This window comes from Heloderma suspectum, chromosome 10, assembly GCF_057233095.1.
Source record: "Heloderma suspectum isolate Gila_16-S chromosome 10, 16-S_ref, whole genome shotgun sequence".
Lineage (NCBI taxonomy): Eukaryota > Metazoa > Chordata > Lepidosauria > Squamata > Helodermatidae > Heloderma > Heloderma suspectum.
In genome coordinates this window covers 30,179,383-30,205,947 of record NC_139467.1, presented here as the reverse complement: position 1 = coordinate 30,205,947, position 26,565 = coordinate 30,179,383, and the positions used below count along the sequence as shown (strand labels likewise).

The 26,565-nt window shown below is 44.6% G+C and overlaps 1 protein-coding gene across 1 annotated transcript in view; it reads left to right on the top strand.

The window, feature by feature from the left end:
• LOC146338034 (digestive cysteine proteinase 2-like) overlaps positions 1–20,717 on the top strand; it is a 28,856-nt gene extending 8,139 nt beyond the window's left edge. The window contains exons 3-11 of the mRNA XM_084814403.1: positions 399–491; positions 879–1,051; positions 3,534–3,774; positions 4,428–4,629; positions 12,822–13,015; positions 13,761–13,852; positions 14,754–14,915; positions 17,945–18,134; positions 19,423–20,717. Of these exons, the coding sequence (XP_084670529.1) occupies positions 399–491; positions 879–1,051; positions 3,534–3,774; positions 4,428–4,629; positions 12,822–13,015; positions 13,761–13,852; positions 14,754–14,915; positions 17,945–18,134; positions 19,423–19,610 (1,535 nt within the window). The 3' untranslated portion in view covers positions 19,611–20,717. The remainder of the gene's footprint in view (positions 1–398; positions 492–878; positions 1,052–3,533; positions 3,775–4,427; positions 4,630–12,821; positions 13,016–13,760; positions 13,853–14,753; positions 14,916–17,944; positions 18,135–19,422) is intronic.
• The last annotated feature ends 5,848 nt before the right edge of the window (positions 20,718–26,565 follow it).

Below are 26,565 nucleotides of genomic sequence, written 5' to 3'. Positions count from 1 at the left end.
TCATAGTGGGGTATACTGGGTAAAAATGGAAAAAATAATAACAACTGTGACAGTGAGGAAGAACTGAAATTAGCCTGCAATACCAAATTGCAGTTTGGCATGTTTGCATTGGGGGTGGAGGCTTACATATACGAGACCCGCTTCTCATCCAAGAGACTCAGCCATCTTGGACCAACCCTGGTTATTTCCCATGAGAGGCTGAGGTTCTTCTTCTGCTAGACCTTGTATCATTTCCTATTATAATTGACACATATCTCTTTGTGGTACTGAAAGTGGATGCTATTATAACTCCCATAACGTTTTGCTGAGGGACTCCCAACCCATCTCTTCCGATCCCCTTTCTCTACTGCGCTGTTTTTGCTCTGGCTTAGCAGCTGTCCCCACCTTTCTTCCTTCAGGGATTCTCAAACTGCCTTATGCTGAAATAGAGGAGCCCTTTGAAGCCTGGTTCAACGGGACTGGAGGGAAAAGCCGTATCCAGTATTATCACGGTAAGAAAAGTTGGGTACCAAGGTGGTGATAGAGAGCCCAGTGAAAGCATCTGTTCTGTTATCCCATGAATAAAGACTTCTGCTTTAGAAACCTAGGAAGTTGTCTCATATCAGGTGAGACTATTTGTCCAGATATCAGCTCTCCAAGATCTCAGGCAGAAGTTATTAATAATAATAAAATAATAATAAAATAATGTGTTATTATTATTCCTACCAGAGCTTTGAGAGCAAGCCTCAAATTTATCCAACATTTATAACAGGGAAATGTTGTTTCCTGACATGAGCATGATAGATAAGGTGGGGTAGATACTGTAATGAAATAAGAAGCAGATGTGGTTTGAGGCAATGAAATATTTGGTGTAATGAATGTTTCTCCCCTTGTTTCAGGCCAGGTGATCACTTACCAGTTCAGCTCTATAAAGCCTTTTGGGGCCAGCTTCAAGGTGACTCCAGAAACCACAGAAACAAAAGTCAACTTTAAGGAGTGCTTCCAAGTCAATGGAACTTCTAAGAATCCCATTAGGCCTCAAAGTGTCTTTCCTAGTTTCTCTGATTTCCAAGTGAGTCCCTCAAAATCCTTCTCTGTATCATCGACACCAAGGTATAGAACCTCTTTCAGCCCGAGAACCAAATTCTGTTTAGGAGAAGTTCTCGGGGGCCACATTCCATGGTGGGCGGGGTCAAAGGCAACATGGGCAGGGCCGAAAATACAAAATATACCAGCATATTTTAGCTTGACGCTCTCACTGCCAGTAATTAAGCCTTAGGAGAAGCATTTAACCTTTTAGAATGGGGAAAAAACTGCGCAAAAGCAGAAAAACCATGAAATGATTGGTGGTTGGGGAAAAGGGAGTGAGGCCAGGGAAAGGAGTATTGCCATCAGGACAACCCCAGAGGGCCAGATTGGGACCCCAGACAGGCCGGATTTGGCCCCTGGACTTGAGGTTGTTTACTCCTGATCTACACTGGCTCAATTCAAACATCACATCAAACCATGGTTTGTGCTAACCATACATATGAACCCACACCATGGTTTGAGCTTCCAGATATAGAGCAAACAAACCATGGTTTAGAGCTGCTTGTCTCCTTTTATGTTCCAGCTGCTCAGCACACAGCTTCATAAGTTTACTTCTGTCTCCACGGCGTTGCAGCCTCTTGAGGTGCAGCAACTCTTGTTTTCCGTGGTGCAGTAGAGCAATGGGTCTCCCTGTGGTTTGTCAACAAACTGTAAATTCAGTCATGATAGCAAACCACCGTCAGCAGAACTTGCAACCTAGCTTCACACTTTAGCTGGATATCCTGGTTTGGCAACCTGTTGTAAACCTGGATTTATAAGCTGCCATAGGTTCCGACATAATGCCACATCATGGTTCAGAATTATAAATACAAGGTATTGGCATTGACCTTTAAAACCCTATATAGTTCTGGCCCAGTCTATCTTAAGGAGCACCTCCAACAACACCAGGGACGCCACTCAACGAGATCAGGCTTGGTAGGCCTTCTGTCTGCCCCATCAGCCAGGACAGCTAGGCTGGTGAGGACTAGGGAGAGGGCCTTTTCTGTAGTGGACCCCACTCTGTGGAATTCCCTCCCTAGTGACTTCTGCCGTGCCCCCTCTTTGATGAGCTTCTGCCGGGCTTTAAAAACCTGGCAGTTCAGGTGGGCATTTGGGGTGGGTTAGGGTTTTTTAGAGCAGTGTTGTTTTGTTATGTTGTTTTGTTCAGTTGATTATGTAAATTTGTTATTAATACTGTACACCGCCTAGAGTGGCTGGGTAGCTGGCCAGATGGGTGGCTAATAAATCAAATAAACAAACAAACCATGATTTGATGTTATGTCTGATTGCAGCCCGTATGAGGTAAGGAGTACGGGGCAAGTGACAGAGATAGGAATTTAGAAAGCTAGATTTCACTGCAGGGCCTTGGAAGTTATTGGTGACCAAATTACCTGACTTAATTTAGAGCTGAAAGGAAATTAATTCCAGGATTTAAATTTAAAATTGAATTAGAAGATGTATTGAGCAGGGGGTTGGACTAAGTGACCTCAAAGATCCCTTCCAATTTGTTACTGAATATCTAATATGGTAAAAAAATCAAGCACGGCTGTTTAAGAGTTAGCTATCAAAGTTTTGCCAAATGCTTTATTTCAGCTGATCTTGGCTGTGGTGTCTACTGTTTATTATTTTAGCTGCTGCTGTTGTCAGTTGCAGTTGAGTATTTTTGAGAATGTTCCAAGAACACTTGCAGTTGTGGTTTAAAACTGAACTATTGTGTTGCAATTTGCTTGCAGTCAATATAGCAGAAAAGTGATTCCACAAATGATAAGAATGGGTGAAAAATGCACAGTCCAGATGTTATAATGCCGGTTCCCCTATACCTAAAAGTGAAAGGGCAGCAGGAACCACTATCCTTTCCTGTGGCCATTTCCTGCTGGCTCTTCTTATATTCGAAGCGTCGTAACTGGGCTGCAATCCAATAAAATAAACCTTAATTGAGTAATCATGTGAGTTTGGGTCAATTATTGATTGAATTTCATATGGGTAAAAACAAAATTTCTGAAGCCAGAACCATACCGGTTTTGTTTTCAGGTGGTTCACATCTGCGTCGTAGCAAGCATCATCTTAAGAAGAGGCATTCCTCGTCCTTTATGCGAGAGATGGGAGAATATGTCTTTTAAGATGGTGCTTGTATTAAAAATAATGTATATTTTAAAAATCTGCACCTTGATTAATCAGGTGCACATTTGGTAGATTAAAATTTTTTCTTTTACTCAAATTAGGCCACATTCCTATACCCATTTACCTGGGAGTAAGGCCCATTGAACTCACAACTTTCTTATGAGTAGACACGTATGGGATTGGACTGTAAATGTTGCAGCCATAGTCATAATGATGTGTGTGTGTGTGTGTATGTGTGTGAATGGTGGGCCGATTCTAGGAACCGTTGCGGCACATAAATGGTATTTGTAACTTGCCCTCCCTGATTTCCCACGAATGATCCTAATCCTTCACTCCCTTCTGCTGTCTTGCACTCCAAATTCCAGCCTGTACGGGTCGAATACTACAACGGACGGCACTGTACAGTCCTGGAGAGCATATTTTATTGGGGCAAGAAGAAGAACATCTACAGGCTGTGGCTGGCAGATGCTTCCCCCGAACCTGTCCCAGTGCACTACGAGATGAGGGGGTTCAACACCCTCCTGGGCTCCCACTACGACAAGTATGAGATCGACTACACCAGCTTTTCTCGCAGTTTCCCATCCAACGTTTTTGATCTTCCTCATGGTATGTGCAGAGCAGGGGTGGAGAACCTCCAGCCTGGGGGCCAAATCCAGCCCTCTGGGGTTTCCCAGATAGCCCTTGCCCTGGTCCCACTCTGCTTCCCCCAACCACTAGTCGTTTTCCTGTTTTCCTGGCTTTTGTGCAGCTTTTTTCCCCATTTTAAAAAGTCAGAATTCCTCTCTTACTGGTAGTAACAGCTTTAAGCTGAAGTATGGCAGTACTTTTGGCCCCACCCCCTTTGCCTTTGGGCCTGCCCATCATTGGGATGAGGTCTCTGAAAACTTCTGTGAAATCGAATACAGTTCTCGGGCTGAAAATTCCAGTGGCGGGTGTGGCCAAAGGCAAAAGAGATGGGGCAACCCCCCCCCCCCCATACTAGCCTATTTTAGCTTAAAGCCCTTCCTCCCAATAATTAAGTCTTAGGAAAGGCATGTCAATCTTTTAAATGGGAAACAGAACTGCACAAAAGCTGGGAAACCACAGAACCATTGGTGGTTGGGGGAAGGGAATAGAGCCAAGTGAAGGGTGTATGGTCTTCTGGGGAACACTGGCAGGCCGGAGTGGGACCCCGAGAGGTTCTGCACCACTGCTGTAGCGGAATAATCTGTATCTGATTGATCCGTGGGAATGACTAACGCTTTTGCTTTTCATCTCAGATGTAAAGTGTACACATTGGCCTGGGATAGGACCAGAACACAGGATCTTGGCCAACCCCATGCAGGAATTTGTTGGGGGAGCTGGAGACGTTAGCAGAGACCATGAGCATCTGTTCCATCACTTCAAGGAGAGATTCAGAAAGAGCTACAAGACTGAGAAGGAGACGGAGCACAGGAAAAGCCACTTTATCCACAATGTGAGGTATAGGAGGCAGCAGAAAGGAGGAACGGGAAGACTTAAATTGCAGAGCCCTTCAAATTCTGCCACACCAGGCCTGATAAGGAACCTGATTTTGCATCAAAGGAAAAACAAAGAGGGGAAAGGGTGGTGGTGGTCAAAATCAAGCAGTTGAGTCAGATCCGCATGGATATATTTCAGTGGGTGGAGTTCAGAATACTTAATAGGGGGCAGGATGAAGGCTGGTGCTGCAGGATAGCATTGAAGTAGAACACTGGCAAACCACAGGGCGATAATTCAGGAGCTCATAGAATCATAGGGTTGGAAGGGGCCTACAAGACCATCAAGTCCAACCCCTGCTCAATGCAGGAAGCCTGATTCCCAGGTGGTCCCCATCCAAGTACTAACCAGGGCTGACCCTGCTTAGCTCACGAGATCAGACAAGATCAGGCATAGAATAGATTCATAGATTCATAGAATAGTAGGGTTGGAAGGGGCCTACAAGGCCATCAAGTCCAACCCCCTGCTCAATGCAGGAATCAAAAGGCACATTCAGCCCTTTGCTTATCTTCATGATTTCAGTCTTCTAAGCGACAAGCTGAGGATGCTTCTATGTGGCAACTTCCCATCACAGTTCCTAACAGGAGTTCCTGGGCCTGATAGACTTGTATTTGCGAGGGAGCACCTTCCTTTTGTGCATGAGCTAAGGATGTTAATTGGTTAAAGATGCAGCAACCCCTGTCCTCTGATGCCATACGAATTCTAGTCCCTTTAGCCATACTTCGTCAATATGGAGCAGTCCATATCATCCACCGGTCTTTTTCCTCCCATGGAGCAGCCCAATGCCGGTTCCAGGTTTTTGAGAGCCCATGGGCAAGACACCCCCAATGGGCTCCTTCCCTCAATGAGTCTACCTTGCCACCACCATTGCCCCTAGCTGCTGTTGTTCTCTCATCATTGCTACTTCTTGCTTGCTTGACAGGCAGAGAACCTGTGAGCAAGCAGGCCATGGCCTCTGCTGCTACTCCATCTCAACACCACCATTCTCTGAGCCAGAGTGAGAGGCAGGTGTAGAAGCAGGTTGCAGTGGTATAGAGGAGGAGCAACTCCAAAGGGCTCTTGTCAGTGGGACCCACTGGGGTGTAGACCCTCAGAGATCATGAGCCTCAGTGCCCGAACATGACTACCCTGAAGCAGCCTTCCCCAACCTAGTACCCTTCGGACTTTGGGACTTCAACTCCCATCAGCACCAGCCAGCACGGCCAATGGGCAGGAATGCTGGGAATTGTAGTCCAAAGCATCTGGAAGGTGCCAGGTTGGTGAATGCTTGGATAGAGGAAGAAATTTCAACTTTCTTATATGGATAAGAATAGAAAAGGTCTGGGGGGGGGTGTCCCCTGGGCTTTGGCTCCAGGACCCCAGCAATGTAATCCATGTCCTGCTGCTCTGCTCACCATAATCTCAGTTCTGTGGTTTCTGTCAGGAACGCCTTGGCGGCCTCTCTCAGTAGATTCCAATAGCCAACTCAAGACACAGATGAAAGGGAATTCTTTTCAAAGCTTTAATCCCATTACAGCTTAATGACTCTTTCAGATGCTAATCACCAGCGGCTAAAGCAAAGAAACAGCAGTGTGGACAGGCAGTTGATCCCCGTTTGAAAGAGAGTCACTTGAAGACCCAGAACTTATGGGCTAGGGAGAGATCCTCCCTCTTTCCCTTGGGTCCATGGGAGGTGGCCGTTGCTTGCGCGCCAAACAGGCGCTACGCCTCCTTTCCGCGCCCTCCATCACTCGTCGCTCTTTGCGTCTGCGTGGAGCATCTAAGAAGCCCCCCTCCCGCACTCCCTCACTACCCAGGTCACTATCTATCACTGGAATGCCGGCAGGAGGAATCTCTGCCAGGTGCTGAGCCTGTGAGGGATGAGCTGGCTCCTCTCCCACGGATGGCTGTTCCTCCTCAGAATCAGAACTGCTCTGGGGCTCTCTGGGCTCAGTTTCCACCCTGACAGTTTCATGCTAAACTGGATGTGAGGGAAGCATCCTGGACTACCTTTGCTGGCAAGCATACAGAAGCCATCTGTGAAACCTGCAGGTCATTCCGGTAGATGCTTCTGTCTGCAATAGACAAGGGCTTGGGATCACCACACCTTAACCTGTATATTCCAGGGCTCAGCTGTGCATTGCACCTTCTGAGCTGCCCTGTGGCAATGTGCTGAGGCTGCGCCTGGACAATTTCCAGATTGCTGAGGATAGTATGGCAGAGGCCTCATTGACCATAGTGTTGTAGCAGAAATCAGAGAGACCACGGAGTGAAGGAAAAAGAGTTTTTCTTTATTTAACGCGCAGGCTTTATGGCCGGGATAACTCCCAAAGTGCCAAAAGCCCCGAGTTACATTAGCAAATTGTTTTTATAGATATTGTGACACATAGGAAACGGCTCCTCCTCCCCCTCCCGTGTGGGGTTGCATTCCTCAACATTTCTTCTCCTAGCACAATTTGTTTATAACCCAGGAAGTAGGTTATAGGGCATGATAAGCAAAGAACATGATACATATCACTATGACCTTAGCCTTGGTGACAAGTTAAGAGATTCCTGTGTCTCGTCAGCCTACAGCAATATATTAAAGGGAGAAAGAGCTCAGCAAGAACATGAAGCATGAGACTGCATGAGGCTACTTAGTCTGACCCTCTACATTGCTACTACATTTCCCCCCTTAAATGCATAATTTCATTACAATTATAGCATTTTTGATAAGCGAATGCTCATAATAGTCTGCAAAGCACAATACAAAACTTTTTATAACAGACATATCACTTAACTTTTTGTTGGGCTATTAGAGCGTAGAGGGCGGCAGTTTTATTAGCCGAGACGTAAAACAGATTGGTTAAACAGCGCATAAAACAAGGAATGCAAAGGCATAACAGTACCCCTATGAACAACACTGGTAGAATTAGGATGAACAATGCTCTAAGCCAGCTAAAATTTGGGAGCCAAGAGGTTAACCAGTTTAGCCAATTGTTTTGTCTTATTGTTATGTCAGCTACTATATTATGCAGATTATTGATTTGAACATTTATAGTGTTACTATTATCAGTCAAATTAAAACAACAAAGCGTCTGGTGTACTTCATAGCCTAAATGATGGAGGAGAAAAAGATAAAAGAAGCCTGTTTGCAGGTATATCTCTTGGCAAACAAAAATGTTCTACTCCCGTGATGTTAGCCAGGTGAGGCCAGTAATTATCAGCGAATCGCTGGGACAGACTTCCCCCTCCAGGGGCAGACTTTTTAGTTGTTGTTGTTGTTCAGTCGTTCAGTCGTGTCCAACTCTTCGTGACCCCATGGACCATAGCACGCCAGGCCTTCCTGTCCTGCGCTCTCTCCCGGAGCGTGCTCAAGTTCATATTCATTGCATCCGTGATGCTATCTAGCCATCTCATCCTCTGCCGTCCCCTTCTCCTTTTGCCTTCAGTCTTTCCCAGCATCAGGGTCTTTTCCAGGGAGTTTTCTCTTCGCATTAGGTGGCCAAAATATTGGAGCTTCAGCTTCAGTATCTGTCCTTCCAATGAGCACTCAGGGTTGATTTCCTTTAGGATGGACTGATTTGACCTCCTTGCAGTCCAGGGCACTCGTAAGAGTCTTCTCCAGCACCACAGTTCGAAAGCATCAATTCTTCGGCGCTCAGCCTTCCTTATAGTCCAGCTCTCACAGCCATACATTACTACTGGGAAAACCATAGCTCTGATTAGACGGACCTTTGTCGGCAAGGTGATGTCTCTGCTTCTTACTATGCTGTCTAGGTTGGCCATAGCTTTCCTCCCAAGGAGCAAGTGTCTTTTAATTTCATGGCTACAGTCACCGTCTGCGGTGATCTTGGAGCCCAAGAAAGTAAAATCTGTCACTGCTTCCATTTCTTCCCCTTCTATATGCCAGGAAGTGATGGGGCCAGATGCCATGATCTTCGTTTTTTTAATGTTGAGTTTCAAACCAGCTTTTGCACTCTCCTCTTTCACCCTCAACAAGAGGCTCTTGAGATCCTCTTCGCTTTCTGCCATTAGGGTGGTATCGTCTGCATATCGGAGGTTGTTGATAATTCTCCCAGCAATCTTAATTCCGACCTCTGATTCATCCAACCCGGCATTTCTCATGATGTACTCTGCATATAAGTTAAATAAGCAGGGTGACAATATGCAGCCTTGTCGTACTCCTTTCCCAATTTTGAACCAATCGGTTGTTCCATGTCTGGTTCTTACTGTTGCTTCTTGACCCTCGTACAGGTTTCTCAGGAGACAGGTAAGGTGGTCTGGTACTCCCATCACTTTAAGAATTTGCCACAGTTTGTTGTGATCCACTCAATCAAAGGCTTTAGCGTAGTCAATGAAGCAGAAATAGACGTTTTTCTGGAATTCTCTTGCTTTCTCCATGATGCAGCGAATGTTGGCGATTTGATCTCTAGTTCCTCTGCCTCTTCTAAACCCAGCTTGTACTTCCGGTAGTTCTCGGTTCGCATACTGCTGAAGCCTAGCTTGTAGGATTTTGAGCATCACCTTGCTGGCATGTGAAATGAGCGCAATTGTGCGGTAGTTCAGTACACGTTATTAAAAAAACACACAACACTACTACTACTACAACCCGCATGTTTAGTTTTCTTTGGGATCTGACCGTACGCTGGGCAGCTATCACCTGGCTAGCTGCAGTAGGGTCTAGTCCCCTTCTTCAATTCTCTCCAGTTGCAGGTCTGACCATACGCTGGGTGGGCGGTCTCCAGGTGCGCCCACAGTAGGGTCTAGCCTGAGTTTTCTTACTGTTTCTTTAGAATGACTTTTAAAGGACTTTTCAGCTACAGTCTACCCCCCTCCCCTTTGCTTTCTTGACTCATGTCTAATGTATCCAGGGTTTAATTCCAGCTACCTTCATGGCTGTGGGGGTGGAAAGTATGACAGTTTTTAGTCTTCTCTACCTGGGAGTTTTAGGGTTATTTTTCTACTCTTTAATTTATGCTTCATCTCCTGGTTGGAAAGGATGAACTTCTGTGATGGGAATTGGGGGCCTATTTTGCTTAGTGCTTGGACCTCTTGTCTAAGGCTAACGTTTGCTTGCTCTTGATGCCGCTCTAGTGTCAATCATGAAGTTAATGTCACGGCCCCTCACAGTGGCGGTGACTAGGGGCTCCCCGGGGCTGAGATTAAGGGGGCCCTGTCTATCTTATTTAAGACTTTTGGCTTTATCCATTTTAATAAAGGGGCTTCTTTATACATTTTTATACACCCCTACTTTTGCTAGTTTGGTTGCTAACTAAGCTGTCCCCTCCCTCGCCCGTTTTGGCCTCTCTGGTTTTCTTCTCTGTATGTCTGATTCATTCCATTTGGGCATTCACGCCACCAATGTCTATCTTGTCCGCACTGGGCACGCTGGTTCCTTTTTAGGAATCCCCTGCCTCTGCTAGGTCCTCTCTCATTCCCTCGTCTATGTCCTTATGGTCCTCTACTTCTTTTTCGTCTTCTACCACGCTGCTCCACTAATGCTGCAGCGAGCAATTCTGCCTTTTTGGCCATTCTTTTGTCTTTCTTTTTCTCTTCTTTTTTTTTTTTTTTGATCCCTATTCACGTATACCTTCTGAGCTACTTTCAATAATTCCGTCCGATTCTTTCCTGCAAAGCCGTCGAGCTTCTATCTGGGGCCTCTGGGTCGAGGGGGGTATACTGGCGATAAGCATCTAAAAGGCGTTTTAAGTACGCTCCGGGGGCCTCGGTGGCATCTTGCAGCACTTCAGACACCTTGGTCATATTAACTGACTTTTTCATACCTGCCCTCATGGCTTCTAACAGCAGGGTTTTGATACTGGGTGAGGCGCTCTAGCCCCTCTGGTGTGTTTTCTAGAGGCACTCTTTCTCTCATTTATTTTATTTATTTATTATTAAATTTATTAATCGCCCATCTGGCTGGTCACCCAGCCACTCTGGGCGATGTACAATATACAATAAAACAGTTTAAAACAATAAAATTCTACAATAAAAACATTTTCTAAAATACCCTAACCCACTCCAAATGCCTGCCTGAACAACCACGTTTTTAATGCATGACGGAAGCTCATTAAAGAGGGGGCATGACGGAGTTCCCTAGGGAGGGAGTTCCACAGAGTGGGGGCCACCACAGAAAAGGCCCTCTCCCTCATCCCCACCAGTTTAGTTGTCCTGGCTGATGGGACAGAGAGAAGGCCATCCGAGGCTGATCTTGTTAAGCGGCCTGTCTGGTGCTGCTGGAGGCGCTCCTTAAGGTAGGCTGGGCCGGAACCATATAGGGTTTTAAAGGTCAAAACCAACACCTTGAATTTGGCCCGGAAAACAACTGGTAACCAGTGCAACTCCTTCAGCACTGGAGTGATGTGATCTCGCCGGCGGCTGCCTTTAGTCAGGCGAGCCACCGCGTTCTGTACCAGCTGCAGTTTCCAAACCGTCTTCAAGGGTAACCCCATGTAGAGCGCATTACAGTAGTCTAAACGAGAGGAGACCAGGGCATGTACTACTGATGGGAGCAGATGGTCGGGAAGGAAGGGGTGCTGCCGCCGTATCAGATGGAGTTGATACAGCGCTGTCCGGCTCACAGCTGACACCTGAGCCTCCATGGACAGCTGGGAGTCCAAAATGACCCCCAGGCTGCGGACCTGGTCTTTCAAGGGTAGCCGTACCCCATTCAACACCAGGTCAACATCCCCTAGCCTCCTCTTGTCTCCCACCAAAAGTACCTCGGTCTTGTCAGGGTTCAGCTTATTCCTCCCCATCCAGCCACTCACCGTCTCCAGACATTTGGACAGGGATTCTACGGCCAACCTTGGTGAAGATTTGAATGAGAGGTAGAGCTGCGTGTCATCCGCATATTGATGACACTGCACCCCAAACCTCCAGATGATAGCCCCTAGCGGCTTCACATAGATGTTAAATAGCATCGGGGAGAGGATGGAACCCTGTGGCACCCAAGTAAGTGGCCACGAGTCCGAAACCTCCTCTCCCAGTGCTACCCTCTGGTACCTGCCGGAGAGGAAGGACCGGAACCACCGCAATACGGTGTCTCAAATGCCCAACCCCTCCAGGTGGTCCAGGAGGATACCGTGGTCAACGGTATCAAAAGCCGCTGAGAGGTCGAGGAGAACAAGGAAGGAGCATTCACCCCTATCACCCTCTCATCTATTCCTGTGCATTTACATAAGTCTCGGGAGCTCTTTTTAGGGCAATCCACTTTGCCTGCTGAAGGATCTGGTGCCTCTCTTCAGTAGTAAACAAAGTCAATAACAACTGTTGGCAGTCTTGCCAATTGGGCATATGCGAAGCCATGATGCTGGAGCACAGTTCTACTAGCTCGTGGGGCTTCTCTGTATATGAGGCATAATGGGTTTTCCAATTCAGTAAATCAGAGGTAGTAAAAGGTGCGTATGTGTAAGCCTGAACAGGTACATAACGTTCATCTGCACTTAGATCTGGATTGGCCACTAACTGGGTTATCTGTCTCAAGGGGAGCAAGGTTTGGGCTCCACTGTCAGTACTTCTCAACCGGTGGGCAACAGGCGGGTCTGGATCCTCGTCTTCTTGAGGAGGGTGTATCTTTGGCAAGGCCGGCATTCTTGCCAGACTCCCTACAAATGTTCTTTCTCTTTGCCTCCTGCCTCCTCCTCCTTCTTTTTCTCCCTTCTCCATCTGTCTTGGCTCGGTTGCTCAGAGATTGCAGAGGGGAAGCGACTTCTTTTTAATGGGTTGACATAGAAATTTTAATTTAAGCTATTTTAAAAACATTAAAAACAACAAAACTTTCTCTTTTGCAAGGAGAGAAGGAGCTAATTGACTATGATCCCCTCTCTTTTGCAAAGGTAAACTTAAAGCTACAAGGCAGTTTTAAATTGCATGGCTAAGTTAGGGGAAAAGCTCTAGGGGCTATCTTATCACTAGACGAGCTAGCCAGGGATTTATAATATCACACACACACACACACACACACACACACTTATTTAAGAGACATTTATTTCTTTTGTCTTGCTGTCATTTCTGGTCAAATAGGTTCTGCAGGTTTTTCCATATAAACCTGCAGGACATGTAAGCAAGATAATAGTGGGACGAGTGTGCATACCATGGACAACAATGCTGCTCTCATCTCTCCTTCAAGTTTTGGTGGAAAAAATGATTGTGCCCCTATCCTTTTTTCCTCTTTCTTCTACGTTTCTTTGCAGATACGTCCACTCCAAGAACCGGGCCAACCTCTCCTACAAACTGGCTGTGAATCACTTGGCTGATCATACTCCAGAAGAGATGGCAGTGCTGAGGGGAAGGCTAAAGACTGGGGAACCCAATAAGGGGTTGCCTTTCCCATCACAAGGCTATAATGACCTCACCCTGCCCGAGAACCTGGACTGGAGGCTTTATGGTGAATATGATAGCATCGGTTTCTTCTGCCTTTCAGGCAGTGGAGGCTGGTGGTTCCAGTGTCAGTGGGGCAGTGAGTCTGCTCTGGGTTTCAGTCAGAACCAATCAGAACTCTAAAGTTTCCAGCTGAACTTCAGGAAAAACTTCCTGACCATAAGAGCAATACGGCAATGGAACCAATTACCTGGGGAGGTGGTGGGCTCTCCCACACTGGAGGCCTTCAAGACGAGGCTGGACAGCCATTTGTCAGGGACTCATTGGACTCAATGGCCTTGTAGGCCCCTTCCAACCCTACTATTCTATGATTCTATAAAGGAGCTATCCAAGGTGTTCTGCACCTTGTATAGCTCCTTTAGAGTTCTGACTGAAACCCAGAGCAGATTCACCACCCCACTGACACCGGAGCCACCAGCCTCCACTGCTTTCAGGCCAGGTGCCCAGCGGTGTCCTGAATGGTCTCCAGAAACAAAATATCATTCTGAGTGCAAATGAAGCCCTCATTTTGGATTTTAGCATATTAGCATATGAAATAGGGAGGAGGGGGGTTCTCTTTAAAATCCATGATCTTGCTTGGCTTTCAGCCCAGAACATTTCCATTTAATGCATAATTTCTCCCAAATAGTTATTTGCATATTAAAACTGTGTAATGGGGGTGGTGTTTTTTTGTTTTTAGTTATTGTGACGATGTGGTTGAGATCTGCATATCGGTAATTCTTGTCCCCACTTTTCTCTGCCCACCACTAAAGGTGCTGTGACCCCAGTCAAAGATCAGGCTGTGTGTGGTTCCTGCTGGAGCTTTGCTACGACTGGAACACTGGAAGGCGCACTCTTTCTCAAGGTGACAATCCAGTTGCTGGAAAATGTCTTGCAGGTGGCTCGGGGTGCGTTGAGACTATGGGCTGCTAGTGCTAACAATCAGAAGCCGTTGTGTGGCAATTAGGGATGTATGGATTTCATTAAATCCATTCCATCTGTGTTTCACAGATTCTCGGGCATCTTTCATTCCGTCGTCTGCTCATTGACGGAATCGGATTTTTTAAACCGGAATTTCATTCAACTTGCGCTTATTTGCATCTGTTGCGGGTTTCTCTGATATCCCCAGTGGCTGTTCCATATTTTTTCCTTTAATAGATTTTCTGCGGTAAGGAAAAAGACAGAAGTGGGAAAACACAGGAGGGTTATGAGTGGAAGACAACAACCTCTGGACCCTCTTTTAAAACTCTGTGAAAGCAGTAGGGCAATAGCATTATAAAAGCCTTGCCTGGAGGCAGCCCTGGTTCCTCAGAGGCCTGGTTAAAGACCTTACTTGCTAGCAGAAGTGTGGGTAAAGTAAAGCTCATAGCATCGGCCTCCTCCTAAGCATGCCTAACCACATAAGATATTCAGAGGGGTAGCTGTGCTAGTCTGTTGCCGAAAAAACGAGTCTTGTGGCACTTTAAAAACTAACACATTCATTCTGGCATGAGCATTCATGGACACTGATGACTTTATCAGACACATGAAGTGTTAACCTCAAATTGGCAGATTTATATGCACATGCTGGGAGTGGGTAGGTAGATGTAAATGTTGTTGTCAGAAGGAATCAAAATACAAAAAGTACAGTCATAATTAACACTTGCCATTCATAAAATGTTGTTGGGTAATAACACAGATATCATTGCAATGGTGAGCCGTGTGATACAACAAGAACCCTGTATAGTTCCTGGCTTGAGGAACCATCTTTCCTCCTTTCCATACAGACTGGGGTGCTCACTCCGTTGTCTCAGCAAATCTTAATCGATTGTTCCTGGGGCTTTGGAAACCATGCTTGTGATGGTGGAGTGGAGTGGTTTGCATATGAGTGGATTATGAAGCATGGTGGAATTGCCAATGCAGACTCCTATGGGCCATACATGGGTCAGGTGAGTCCAGTGTTATCTCTGGAGGGAACATAGCAGTTACTTTGGGAGTAAGAGTGCTGGGACACAACCTGAACTTATTGGGTAATGCATTTAGCCAGCTGCTTAGCACCCTGCCTTTGCTGCTCAGAGCTGAGAATGCTGATTCAGGATCCGGGTTCAAATTACTGTTCAGCCTTCAGCTTCCTGATTTAGCCTTGCTTATTGCATATTTAGGTGTACATCTAACAAGTATTGAGAGGATGTCCACTGCTTCCTCCTTCTTCAAGCCTTTCAAAACTGAGAGAGTTTGAAGGGTGGGGGGAGTGGGCAGCCTCCCATCATACCTTAAGGAAAGATAACATGTCAAATGTGTGTATCATACAGGCATTCTTGTCAGAAAGTCAGGATTCGCAGTAGCTCTTCGCTGGATGTAAACTCAGTCTGTATAATATAGGCTGCCCTGGTCTTTACGTTCTGAGGGGGAGGTCTTGCTTACCACACCATGACCTACTAATGTTCACTTGGTCACAGAGTGGAGGAAAGCCTTCTCCGTTGTAGCACCCATCATGCAGGCTCATAGTGTGGAGTGTTTCTGCCGACACCTTAACACAAATGTGTTTGCCCAGGCATTTTCCTGACTGCTGGCACTGTCAGCTACCCTTGTTTATTTTTAATGAGATACGTTATTGTTTTATTACTGTTTTATTAATTGAGTTTATTGTATTTTATTATGATTTTACTTTGTGAACCATTTGGGGATTTAAAAAAAGAAAAAAAAAGTGGTAGAACACTTTTCCGAAATAAACAAACTGGCACTTAGGTGTTTACTAGAAATCATAGTTCTTTATACTACTCAAAACAATTTACAAAGCAAGAATACAAGCATCAGCTTCAGAGGAGCAATTTTTATCAGGACCACAAGAGATTATATTCCCCCTCCCATCCGCAGTGATCCCAGTCATTATTGCACCATTCAGGAGCTGTTATTTGCATTTTAAGAACATAAGAAGAGCCCTGCTGGATCACACCAAAACCTATCTAGTCCAGTGTTCTGTTTCCCACAGTGGCCAACCAAATGCCCATGGGAAGTCTATAAAGCCAGACATGAGGGCAGTAGCCCCCAAAATGTGCACGATAAATGCACGTATGCACATATTTGCATGATAAATGCACATATGCATTTAAGGTAACATCTTGTTTGGCCCTTAGATTCAGATTGCCTACACACTTCCGTGCATAACTGTGCATTCATATGGGCTAGAAACTTCCTTTTTAGAACATGAAAGTTCAGATACCTAGGAAGCTGAATGCTGCTTCCAGTACCTAACAAACAATGTGGTTTTCCTGTACTGTTGTGGCATTGCAGTGTACTCACTGTCTTGTACATGAATATCTTGCATAAATTGCAGCCTGAAAGCAGGGAAGGAGCACAAAGATACTTGATGAACCTTATGCTTTTTATTATTCATTTTATGCATGTTGCTTTGGTAGGGCTTGGCCCTAAAAAGCAGCTTATAAATACTTTGAATAAATAGTCTATAATAATAAGAGGATGTCTGTCTGTCAATCCATCCATCAACGCCTCAGCACCAAGACCATGAATCCTAGGCTGAATTTACATGTACCAGTTTTACCGTTGTCAAACTGCAGTGATAACTATTGATGCCTATTGGTGTCATGTGCACCAATAGTTATCATTGCAGTATGATAACAGTAAAACTGCTATGTGTAGATTCAGCCCTAGACATCCGAAGCGTGGCAAGCGTACTAAGGGGACCCTAGGAGTATGCATCCAAGAACATAAGAAGAGCCATGCTGAATCAGACCAAGAGTCCATCTAGTCCAGCATTCTGTTCACACAGTGGCCAACCAGCTGCCGACCAGGAACCCACAAGCAGGACATGAGTGCAATAGCACCCCGCCACACACCCATATTCCCCATCAGCTGGTGTCCATAGGCATACTGCCTCTGATACTGGAGGCAGGATATAGCCATCAGGACTAGTAGCCATTGATAGCCTTCTCCTCCAGGAATTTCTCTAACCTTTTAAAGCCATCCAAATTGGTGGCCATCACTACATCCTGTGGTAGTGAATCCCATAGTTTTAATTATGAACTACGTGAAGAAGTCCTTCCTTTTATCTGTCCAGAATCTCCCACCAATCAGCTTCATGGGATGACCCCAAGTTTTAGTATTATGAGAGAGGGGAAAAAATGTCTATCCACGTTCTCCACACCATGCATAATTTTGTAGACCTCTGTCATGTCTCCCCTTACCCTCCTTTTTCCACGCTAAACAATCCCAGCTGTTGTAATCTTCCCTCAGGGGCAAGATGTTCCAGCCCCTTGATCATTTTAGTTGCCCTTTTCTGCACTTTTTCCAGCTCTGCCATTTCCTTTCTTAGGTATGGCGGTGACCAGAACTGTACACAGTATTCCGAGTGTGGTCACACCATAGATTTGTATAAGGCAATATGATATTGGCAGTTTTATTTTCAATTCCTTTTCTAATTATGCCTAACATGGAGTTTGTCTTTTTGTAGCAGCCGCACACCGACTTACCTTGTTTTGGAAACACATTATTGAATTTTAATTCATTAAAATGTGTCGACGTGGTTGAAGCCTTCAGTAACATTTTCAGCCTCTAGGAGCAGCCTTTCCTAACAGACCACACAGTTTGAAGCCGGGGAGATTAGTAGGCCGAGGGACAGAGTCATACGCTTGCCCGCTCCCCCCTGCTGTGCGGCAGCCCCCTCAGGCGAATGAAGTGGACAGACTCCTCCCTCAGGGAGCTATAGGGCTGCACCATGGCACATCCCATGCCTAGGGGTGCCAGAGGGCATGGCTTCACTCAGACAGGGCAGGCACGTGTCCAACTCTGACAGCCGCGTATATATGCTTGAAGGGTTTGCTGTATCAGACTAAGGTCTGTTCCAACCTTCGTGGAGCCAGGCCCATTTGTTAGTAATAGATGAAGTTGCAGGCTTGTCCCTGAGGTTGGCATAGCTTTCTTACAGTGAAACTGGGTGTATCTGCCTTCCCTCTTCCAGAATGGCTACTGTCACTATAACCAATCTGAGCTGACGGCAATGGTCTCTGGCTATGTCAATGTGGCCTCCGAAAACATCACTGCCCTGAAAGCTGCTCTCTACAAGCACGGCCCTGTGGCAGTGAACGTTGATGCCTCACACAAGTCCTTTGCATTCTACTCCGATGGCATTTACTACGAACCAAACTGCGGTGAGTCTGTGTTGGCTCCTCAGGTCAAGGCCTCTTCGGAGGGTGGAAATTTGGTTGAGATAGATTTATAGGCAGGTGCCACTATAGAAAGGCTCTCTCTCATACATGCTCATCACCAATTAAATAAGGTGGCCGCATACGCACTGCCAATAAAGAGGGACACATGTCACCGGAAAAAGATAACACCAATTTGCATAACATTTGCATATGTTAATGTATGCTAATAAATGCTAATTTAGACATAATAACTGTAATTTAAATAGAAATACAATACATCTCATCATAGTGGAGAAGGTTGACTAGGCGCCCTGTATGCCTGCTCAGTTTGCTGTCCTGAGCATTGATGGGCAACTTCAAGGCCCTTGCGCTGTTCTCCCTTCTTATGCTTCTTCAGCTTTTAACCAGGCTTGGGTTTAAAGCAGCCCATCAAATAAAGGACACCTTCAAATAGAGGACTATCCTCTGTAAAGCAGGCCACCCGGCCACCCTATAATTATATTATTATTATTATTATTATTATTATTATATACTACATAATATAATAAAATCTCTAAGTGGTTTTAAGCAGAAGACCATATTTAGAGTCACGTCCACACTTTCTTACTCTCAAAAAGAATAAGCATTTCATGTATTTTATAGGTAAACGTACTACTCACCTCTTAAGCACATTCTAATTCTGTATCTGGAATGTACTGTACGGAGCTCATGTACACTTGCATTACATTGAGCCACATGGTTTATTTAAACTGCACTGCTCTGAGTTTTTGAAGAACTCGAAGTTTGAAAGACCAAGGACAGTGCTGGGCATGGGTGGGGCAGCAATTAAAAGATCTGGAAGATTACTCAATTATTTGGGGAGTAATTTCTGAGGCTTTGGTGAACAATTATACCAATTATGTACGCACATGTAACTTTCCCTTTTTAACCAGATTTTAAAATTCTGCTTTACACAAATTATTTATTTATTTATTAAATTATCAATCGCGCATCTGGCTGGTCAACTGGCCAAATTAACACAAATTCATGGGAGACAAGGCTATCAAGGGATACTAGTCCTGATGGCTATACACTTCCTCCACTACCAGAGGCAGTATGCCTCTGTACACCAGTTGCTGGGGAACATCGGTGTGTGTGGGGGTGCTGTTGCACTCATGTCCTGCTGGTGGGTTCCTGGTCGACAGCTGGTTGGCCACTGTGTGAACAGAATGCTGGATGAGATGGACCCTTGGTCTGATCCAGCAGGGCTCTTCTTATGTTCTTATGCCTCTTGTCGCTTCTTTTCCTCTAGGAAACAGGAGCATGGAGTTAGACCATGCAGTCCTAGCTGTGGGATATGGAGACCTCCACGGGGAGAGCTACTGGCTCATCAAGAATTCCTGGTCCACGTATTGGGGCAATGATGGCTACATCCTCATGTCCATGAAAGAGAATAACTGTGGGGTGACTACTGCTGCCACCTACCCAGTCCTGGCCTAATGGTGAAGGCTGTCAAGAAGGAACATACCAGCCGATACACAACCAGTGGTGCACCTAATGCTGAAGTCCAGGGCTCTGCAGCTCAGCCCCCCCCCCCATTACCATCCAGAGAGAAACAGGTGATAGTGACAAAAAGGATCAGCATCTGGGCTGGGGCTGACACTGTTCACTGCAGCATTATTTTTCTTATTTAAAAAAACATTTTTAAAACATAAAAAGCATCCTTTTTTCTTATTAAAAAAAAAACAACATTTCATCATCTGGATCTGGATGGCCAGCCATGTATGTGGTTACAAGTGCTCATTTTACTATTTTCCCTTTAAAAACATATTATCCTTTTCTACAACAAAAGGGCGCTTATTACCAAATAAATGTATTCAGCATCATGGCAGCAGAAGCAAACTCCATTTTATTCCGGTAGTCATGATGGTGCTATGCTTTAAGTGAGTTTAAAATGTGAAACTGCACATGCACAGAATATTTCATTTTAATCAGGGTTAGCAAAGAAGTGTTTCTGGGTTTTTGCTCTAACATATCAGGAATGTAGGAGCTGTAAAGCTCAGAATGCTGGCATGGGGGGTGGGGTGGAGGAGAAGAGAAATGTTAGTTGTGTGCTTCACAAGTGAAGTAACATACATGTCCATCTAAACAGGACCCCCATAAGACCATTAACCTAAGGACTAAAATTAATTACCTAATTGCACCACTGTACACAACTGCTCTTATAGCATTAGAGACCTCTGTTGAACTGCATTATGTTGAAGTGCCTCATTAAGAAATCAATCATTCAAATTAAGGCAGCTTTCAGGAATATTCAAGCCATAACACATCACTGCATCACAAAGAGGAAGTCTCTGAAGTGAGCGATTGATCAAATATCTTGTAATTTAGGATTTCAGTGTGGTTACAGTATTTTCTTGATATATCTTTTTCTTTAGCATCTTGAATCTGATTAATTCAACCCGCTCTGACTGAACGATATTGCTGTAACTACTCTGTAAAAAGACTTTACAAATACTTTCATTTTCTTTGAGTTGCAGGGGAGAAATGTATTAGATCTCATAAAACTCGGCTTCTGTAAGAATAAATGATGTGCAGCAAACAATTAAGCATGAATGGGCTACGGTTATTTATGTTTCTGATCACTCCAAAGCAATATTATGAATTCTCCATGGGCTTCTTCACACGGAGCTTTTATCCAGCTATTGAGATTGGTTACACACGGAGGTTTGTGGGCCCTTTAGATGATGTCATCAACCTCCAGGGTCTCCTGCGCTAAATGACCTTTCTTCCATTTTTTAAAAGATCGGAGATAATGAGCTATCAAATTACCACGATTGAGTTCCGTTTCAGTTCCCTTGTGAAAAAGGAAAAGCCTCATTAAGAGGAGCTAGACCACAGTGCCATCTAGCGGGTGGATAATGAAATATATGGAAGACTCAGATAAGGGGGGAAAGGAGGGGGAAAGTGTGGGAAGGAAGCACATGTAAAGGGAATCCATTGTGATCCTGCATTTAAAACAAAAGCACAAAGCCCCATTTTAAATGCGTGATTTTAGGCTGGTGTAGAGATGCCCCCAGTGAAACAAACCGAGATTTGCAAGAACACAGTAACGCTTCTTAGTCTGCAGTTCTTTCCTGCAAAACACAACATGGCAAAAGCAAATTGCCCCCCTCCAACCCCAAATCCAGTGCAAAGAAGCCTCATGCTCGATTTACATGTATGCAGATGGCTGTGATTTTCAGCATTTAAAAATAATAAAATAAATTATTTTATTTAAACACACACACAACAATGCACACTTCATTAGAAGGAGCATGAATCTCTGTTTCTGCTACTCACTTTCATTTGGGGGAAGTGGTGGACATGCTGGTGCCCGAAGGCAGCTATACTAAAATCCACAATTTTACCTTTTATTTTTCACTTCCACCCGGGGGGGGGGGGGGGACTGAGGGGGAGAGAAGTTTAAGAGCGCAATTTTATGCATGTTTAGACAGAAAAAAAGTCCTACAACTTCCAGCATACCCCAGGCAGCATGGCTGGCTGGGGCATGCTGGGAGTTGTAGGACTTTTTTTCTGTCTAAACATGCCTAGGATTGTGCTGTAAGAGAACCAGAAGTTGACCCTTATGTGTCAGTCTAATCCTTAAGTCTATGGTATTGCTTTTGCCCTTGGCCCTGCCTGGGGAACTGACTGATATCACATGACTGGACTTCTGAAAGGGTCAGTTGCGCATGGGCTGCTCAAGAGGCAGCATCTGTCAGATATCTTTCCTGCACTGAGACTGGGCCTCACCTGGGCCTAACAGCCTGCCAGGCCTTACAGAGTCAGCTAGGCCAAGAGGCTCTGCTTAGGCTTACTGGAAGTTGATTAGGGCAGTGACTCTGCAAGGGGGTGGGGGAGTTAGTAGCCATTTTGTAAGGAGCTTTCATTTTCTGAAAATTTCAGGTTCTATTAACCTAACCTTAGGTTCTATTAACAGTAGGCATAAATAGAACTCCAAACATGTTTTGCCTACATTCCAGCACTTTACTAATGAACACAGGGACGTGCTTGTGTCATGGTTGAGACTTTGAGCTTCCGGTCTAGAGTTCAGTACTTTCAGAGCATTTAGCTGCCTTTATTCTGCCCTTTGTTGTTGTTCAGTCGTGTCCGACTCTTCGTGACCCCACGGACCATAGCACTCCAGGCCTTCCTGTCCTGCGCTTGAGCGTGCTCAAGTCCATATTCATTGCATCGCTGATGCTATCTAGCCATCTCATCCTCTGTCGTCCCCTTCTCCTTTTGCCTTCAGTCTTTCCCAGCATCAGGGTCTTTTCCAGAGAGTTTTCTCTTCGCATTAGGTGGCCAAAATATTTGAGCTTCAACTTCAATATCTGTCCTTCCAATGAGCAGTCAGGGTTGATTTCCTTTAGGATTGACTGATTTGACCTCCTTGCAGTCCAGGGGACTCGTAAGAGTCTTCTCCAGCACCACAATTCTGCCCCTACAGCAGAATAAAACACTTCTAAACAAAGTGTACACCTAAGATTGTTTGATGGGTTGCAATCCAGGTTTTGGGTTAACAAGAATTAGTAATGGAAAACCTTTTTTGATTCATGTATCATTTTATTGGAAATATATTTGTAACATCACATCAAAATATAACATGCATATAAAAACTAAAAAAACATTTCTGTTAAACTGCTTTGCTAGAGATTCTTAGGTCTTAGTAGCTTAACAAGAAATTGCCAATTAAAATTTGTCCATTAAACTTAAGTCTATACATTTTTCTAGACATCTGTGTATCAAACTTTTTGATGTATAAACCTTACACAATGTTTTTGTGCTCATTAATTGAGCATTCATTACTCAGATAAATTGTTCATTAGTCAGATAAACGTTTGACCCAAGTCATAGGGCTTTAAATCAGAATTTTCTCTTTGGATACCATCCAGGTCATCTTGACCATTATTCTTACACCAGTTACTCAGAGTTCGTTGTGAACCTCCTTGTGTCTCTGTGTTGTCTTCTCTTTAATATTATTTAATACAGTACTTCTTATTTACATTTTCAAATTCGTAATTATCATTGAACATTTAGCATTTGCATTTCATAATAACACATACTGTTTTAAGAGAGGTGGGTTAGCATTTTTTCAATAGTCTTCCCAGCAAGTTCAATAAAGCAAAATCAGCTATTTCCTAAAATCCAGGACACCCTCCCCTGCTGGGAATAGCTACTGGAAACTTTGTTTTCTTGTCTTGAATTAATAGTTATGTTTAGTAATTTTTTTTCAAGAATTTTACATCACTTTTTTGTTGCGCTTAACATATATTTATAATAAAAGACTTATAAATCATCTTGTTACAAGGATTCTATATACTAATCATACTAGTACAAAAATAAGTACAGTTTAGACTGGTTACATTAAGTCACATGATAATGTTCTTTAGCAATGTTTCAGTATGCATAAGATTTATTCTTTCTTGGCAAGGAATTCCACTTCTCCTGAGATTAGTTTTTATGTAGATTTTCATCACAAATTAGTCTATTGTTGATCTGGAATTGTTTATCAATATGTAGGCTTTCAATTCTGGATTCAAATGCACCATTTTATAGACATGTCTTTGTCTCACAGGATATGCTTTCCATGTTATTTATTTTCCAAGATTCATAGCTCTTGCTTGTATCCGGTTAGCAAGAGTTTTCGAGCATCTGGGTATACTTAGTCTTCATGGATTTTGTTTTCAGATTTAATTCTCATCAGCATATTCTCTATCACTTTGAGATATTTCATCAGTGTTATATGCTGGGTATGTTTCATGATATGACTTTAATGTCTCACACATGCCAACCAAGGTCCAGGCTAAGCCAGGATCAACATCAGGTACCTGTTTTCCAAAATTTGTCATTTTTTCAGTCTGGAAGAAGAAATTAAAGTCTTTGCAGTCTTTATATGTTTATGTCTCGCTCGCTGGATTGTCACCTTGCTGTGGTGAGTGGGCTTGTGTGTTCCAATGAACCCTGTGAGCGAAGCTGTCAGGAGTCATGTACTCAAGGGGGAGGAACCAGACAAAGAGCGATCCAAGAAGGTCCTCAACGGCAGAACAGGTGGAAGATAACAAGGTGTATGTTACAACGGCTGTGAAGGCAGATGAAGGCTGCAGCAGATAAAGGACTACCAATCGTCATTTTATTCATGCCATTGGATTAGAGCCTTTTTCTGTGAAGACTGTGTGTTGATCATTGTGCACTGATCTCCACACATAAAACAAATTCACGCACAGGCGTCTTCCAATCCAAACCCCAAGCAACCAAAAGTCCCATGGCAACCGGCAAATGGTAAAGGGGGCAGGACTGTAAAATCCGGAAGCCCCTAGTCAAGGACCGGCACATGAGCAGCGGATACAGATTCAGTCATCCTGACTCAAGGACCGAGGCAGTTGAGTAGTTCGGCAGCTGTATCCACGACTGAGCAGTCCTATTTTAACATTTTAACATTGACCCACTCTGTTCACCCCATATGGGGAGGGGGCTAGAAAAGGTGCCCTAAACATAGTCTGCCTCACCTCTTCCCTGACTGGATTACCACGTCCAGTGGGGTCACCATTTAGCGGTTGCAAACAAATGAATTTTGGAACATGGAATATATGGACACTGCTGGACAATACAGATAGTGAACACCCTGAACATAGGACTGCCATCACTGCAAGGGAGCTGAGACATTTTAACATTGACATAGCAGCACTCCAAGAAACCTGAAGAGCAGGAGAGGGACAACTGAAGGAAGAAAAAGGAGGTACACCTTCTTCTGGAAAGGACTGCCTGAACAAGAACGACGAATACATGGAGTAGGCTTTGCTATTAAAAATGAGCTTATGAAGCTCTTGTCATAAGGTCCTATTGGCATTAACGAACGACTCTCAACCCGTTGAATAAAACTCGCCAAAAACCAGCAGGCAACTATTTTAAGTGCTTATGCACCAACATTAGATGCTGATGCAGACATCAAAGAAAAAATTTACTCCCAGCTGGATACCACCTTATCAGAGATACCAAAGGAGGACACAATTATCCTCCTGGGTGATTTCAATGCTTGGGCGTGATTTTGATTTGTGGCCGGGGACCATTGGGAAAGAAGGAGTTGGCAATAGCAACCAGAATGGAATCCTACTTCTGACTAAATGTGCAGAGCATAATCTTGTTATTACCAACACGCTCTTTCGCCAGAAAAATAAATTTAAAACATCATGGAAGCACCCTCAGTCAAAGCACTGGCATCTCCTAGTTTATGTAATTGTCCGTGCCAGAGGTTGCTGCAATGTACTCCTCATCAGAGCCATGACGAGTGGTGATGACTGCTGGACAGACCACCAATTAATTCGTTCCACAATGGCCATTAAGATTGTCCCTCAACGTAGGCTCCAAGGAAGAAAACTAAGACGTAAAATCAACACCCAAGCCCTTCAAGATCGTATTAAGTGAGCCTGCTTTCAAACAACTCTTAAGGAACACCTACCTATGGAAACCCCTGAAAATGTCGAGGAACACTGGAATAAACTGGAGATTTCTCCAGCATCCCACGTTAGAAGGAGGCCCTGAACAGGTAACAATGGTAGGAGGGAGGCCTAACATTGCAGTGTGTCTCTCCGAACATAATTTGCCATGGGCCTCCACATGAAGCTGTGCCTTATCACACACATATGAAATGTAGTGATGGGGAGAATTCATCCAGTGTAGGGATGTATGAAAGTCACTTACCTTTTCGAAGGGTGACATTCGTGGGGGGGGGGGAGGCGCTCTGTCCCTCCCCCCGAAATTATCTCCGGCCGGCTCCGCTCCGTGGTGATTCAGTGGAGCCGCCAGCCAGGGCCACCGGCAGCCGCACATCCAGCCACTGGGCAGCCTGCAGACCTCCATTATCACAGCCTGTGAACAAACTATCGGATACCAAACTAAGAAACATCAGGATTGGTTCGATGAGAATGATAGGGAGATTGAACATATTATTGATAAGAAAAGGAAAGCCTTCCAAATATGGCAAAAAGACATCAACTGTGCCGCTAAGAAAAAATCCACGCCAGTGCAAAGGCTGAGGTCCAAAGAAGAACTAGAGAACTTAAGAACACCTGGTGGATAAAGAAAGCTCAAGAAATCCAGCATTTTGCAGATGCTCATGATGCACGGGCTTTTTTAATGCCACAAAGGCCATCTACGGACCAACAAATCATGGTACAAACCCCCTACGCTCAATAGATGGTGCCAAACTCCTAAAGGACAAAGAGTCTATTGCACTGCGTTAGAAAGAGCATTACCACAATCGCCTTAAACGTAACTCTATTGTGGCTGATGAGGTCTTCTTGCAAATCCCACAAAAATAAACCAGAGATGAGCTTGCATTATCCCGTAGTTTGGAAGAAGTCAGTAAAGCCATCAACCAAATGAAAAATAAAAAAGCTAGCGGACCCGATGG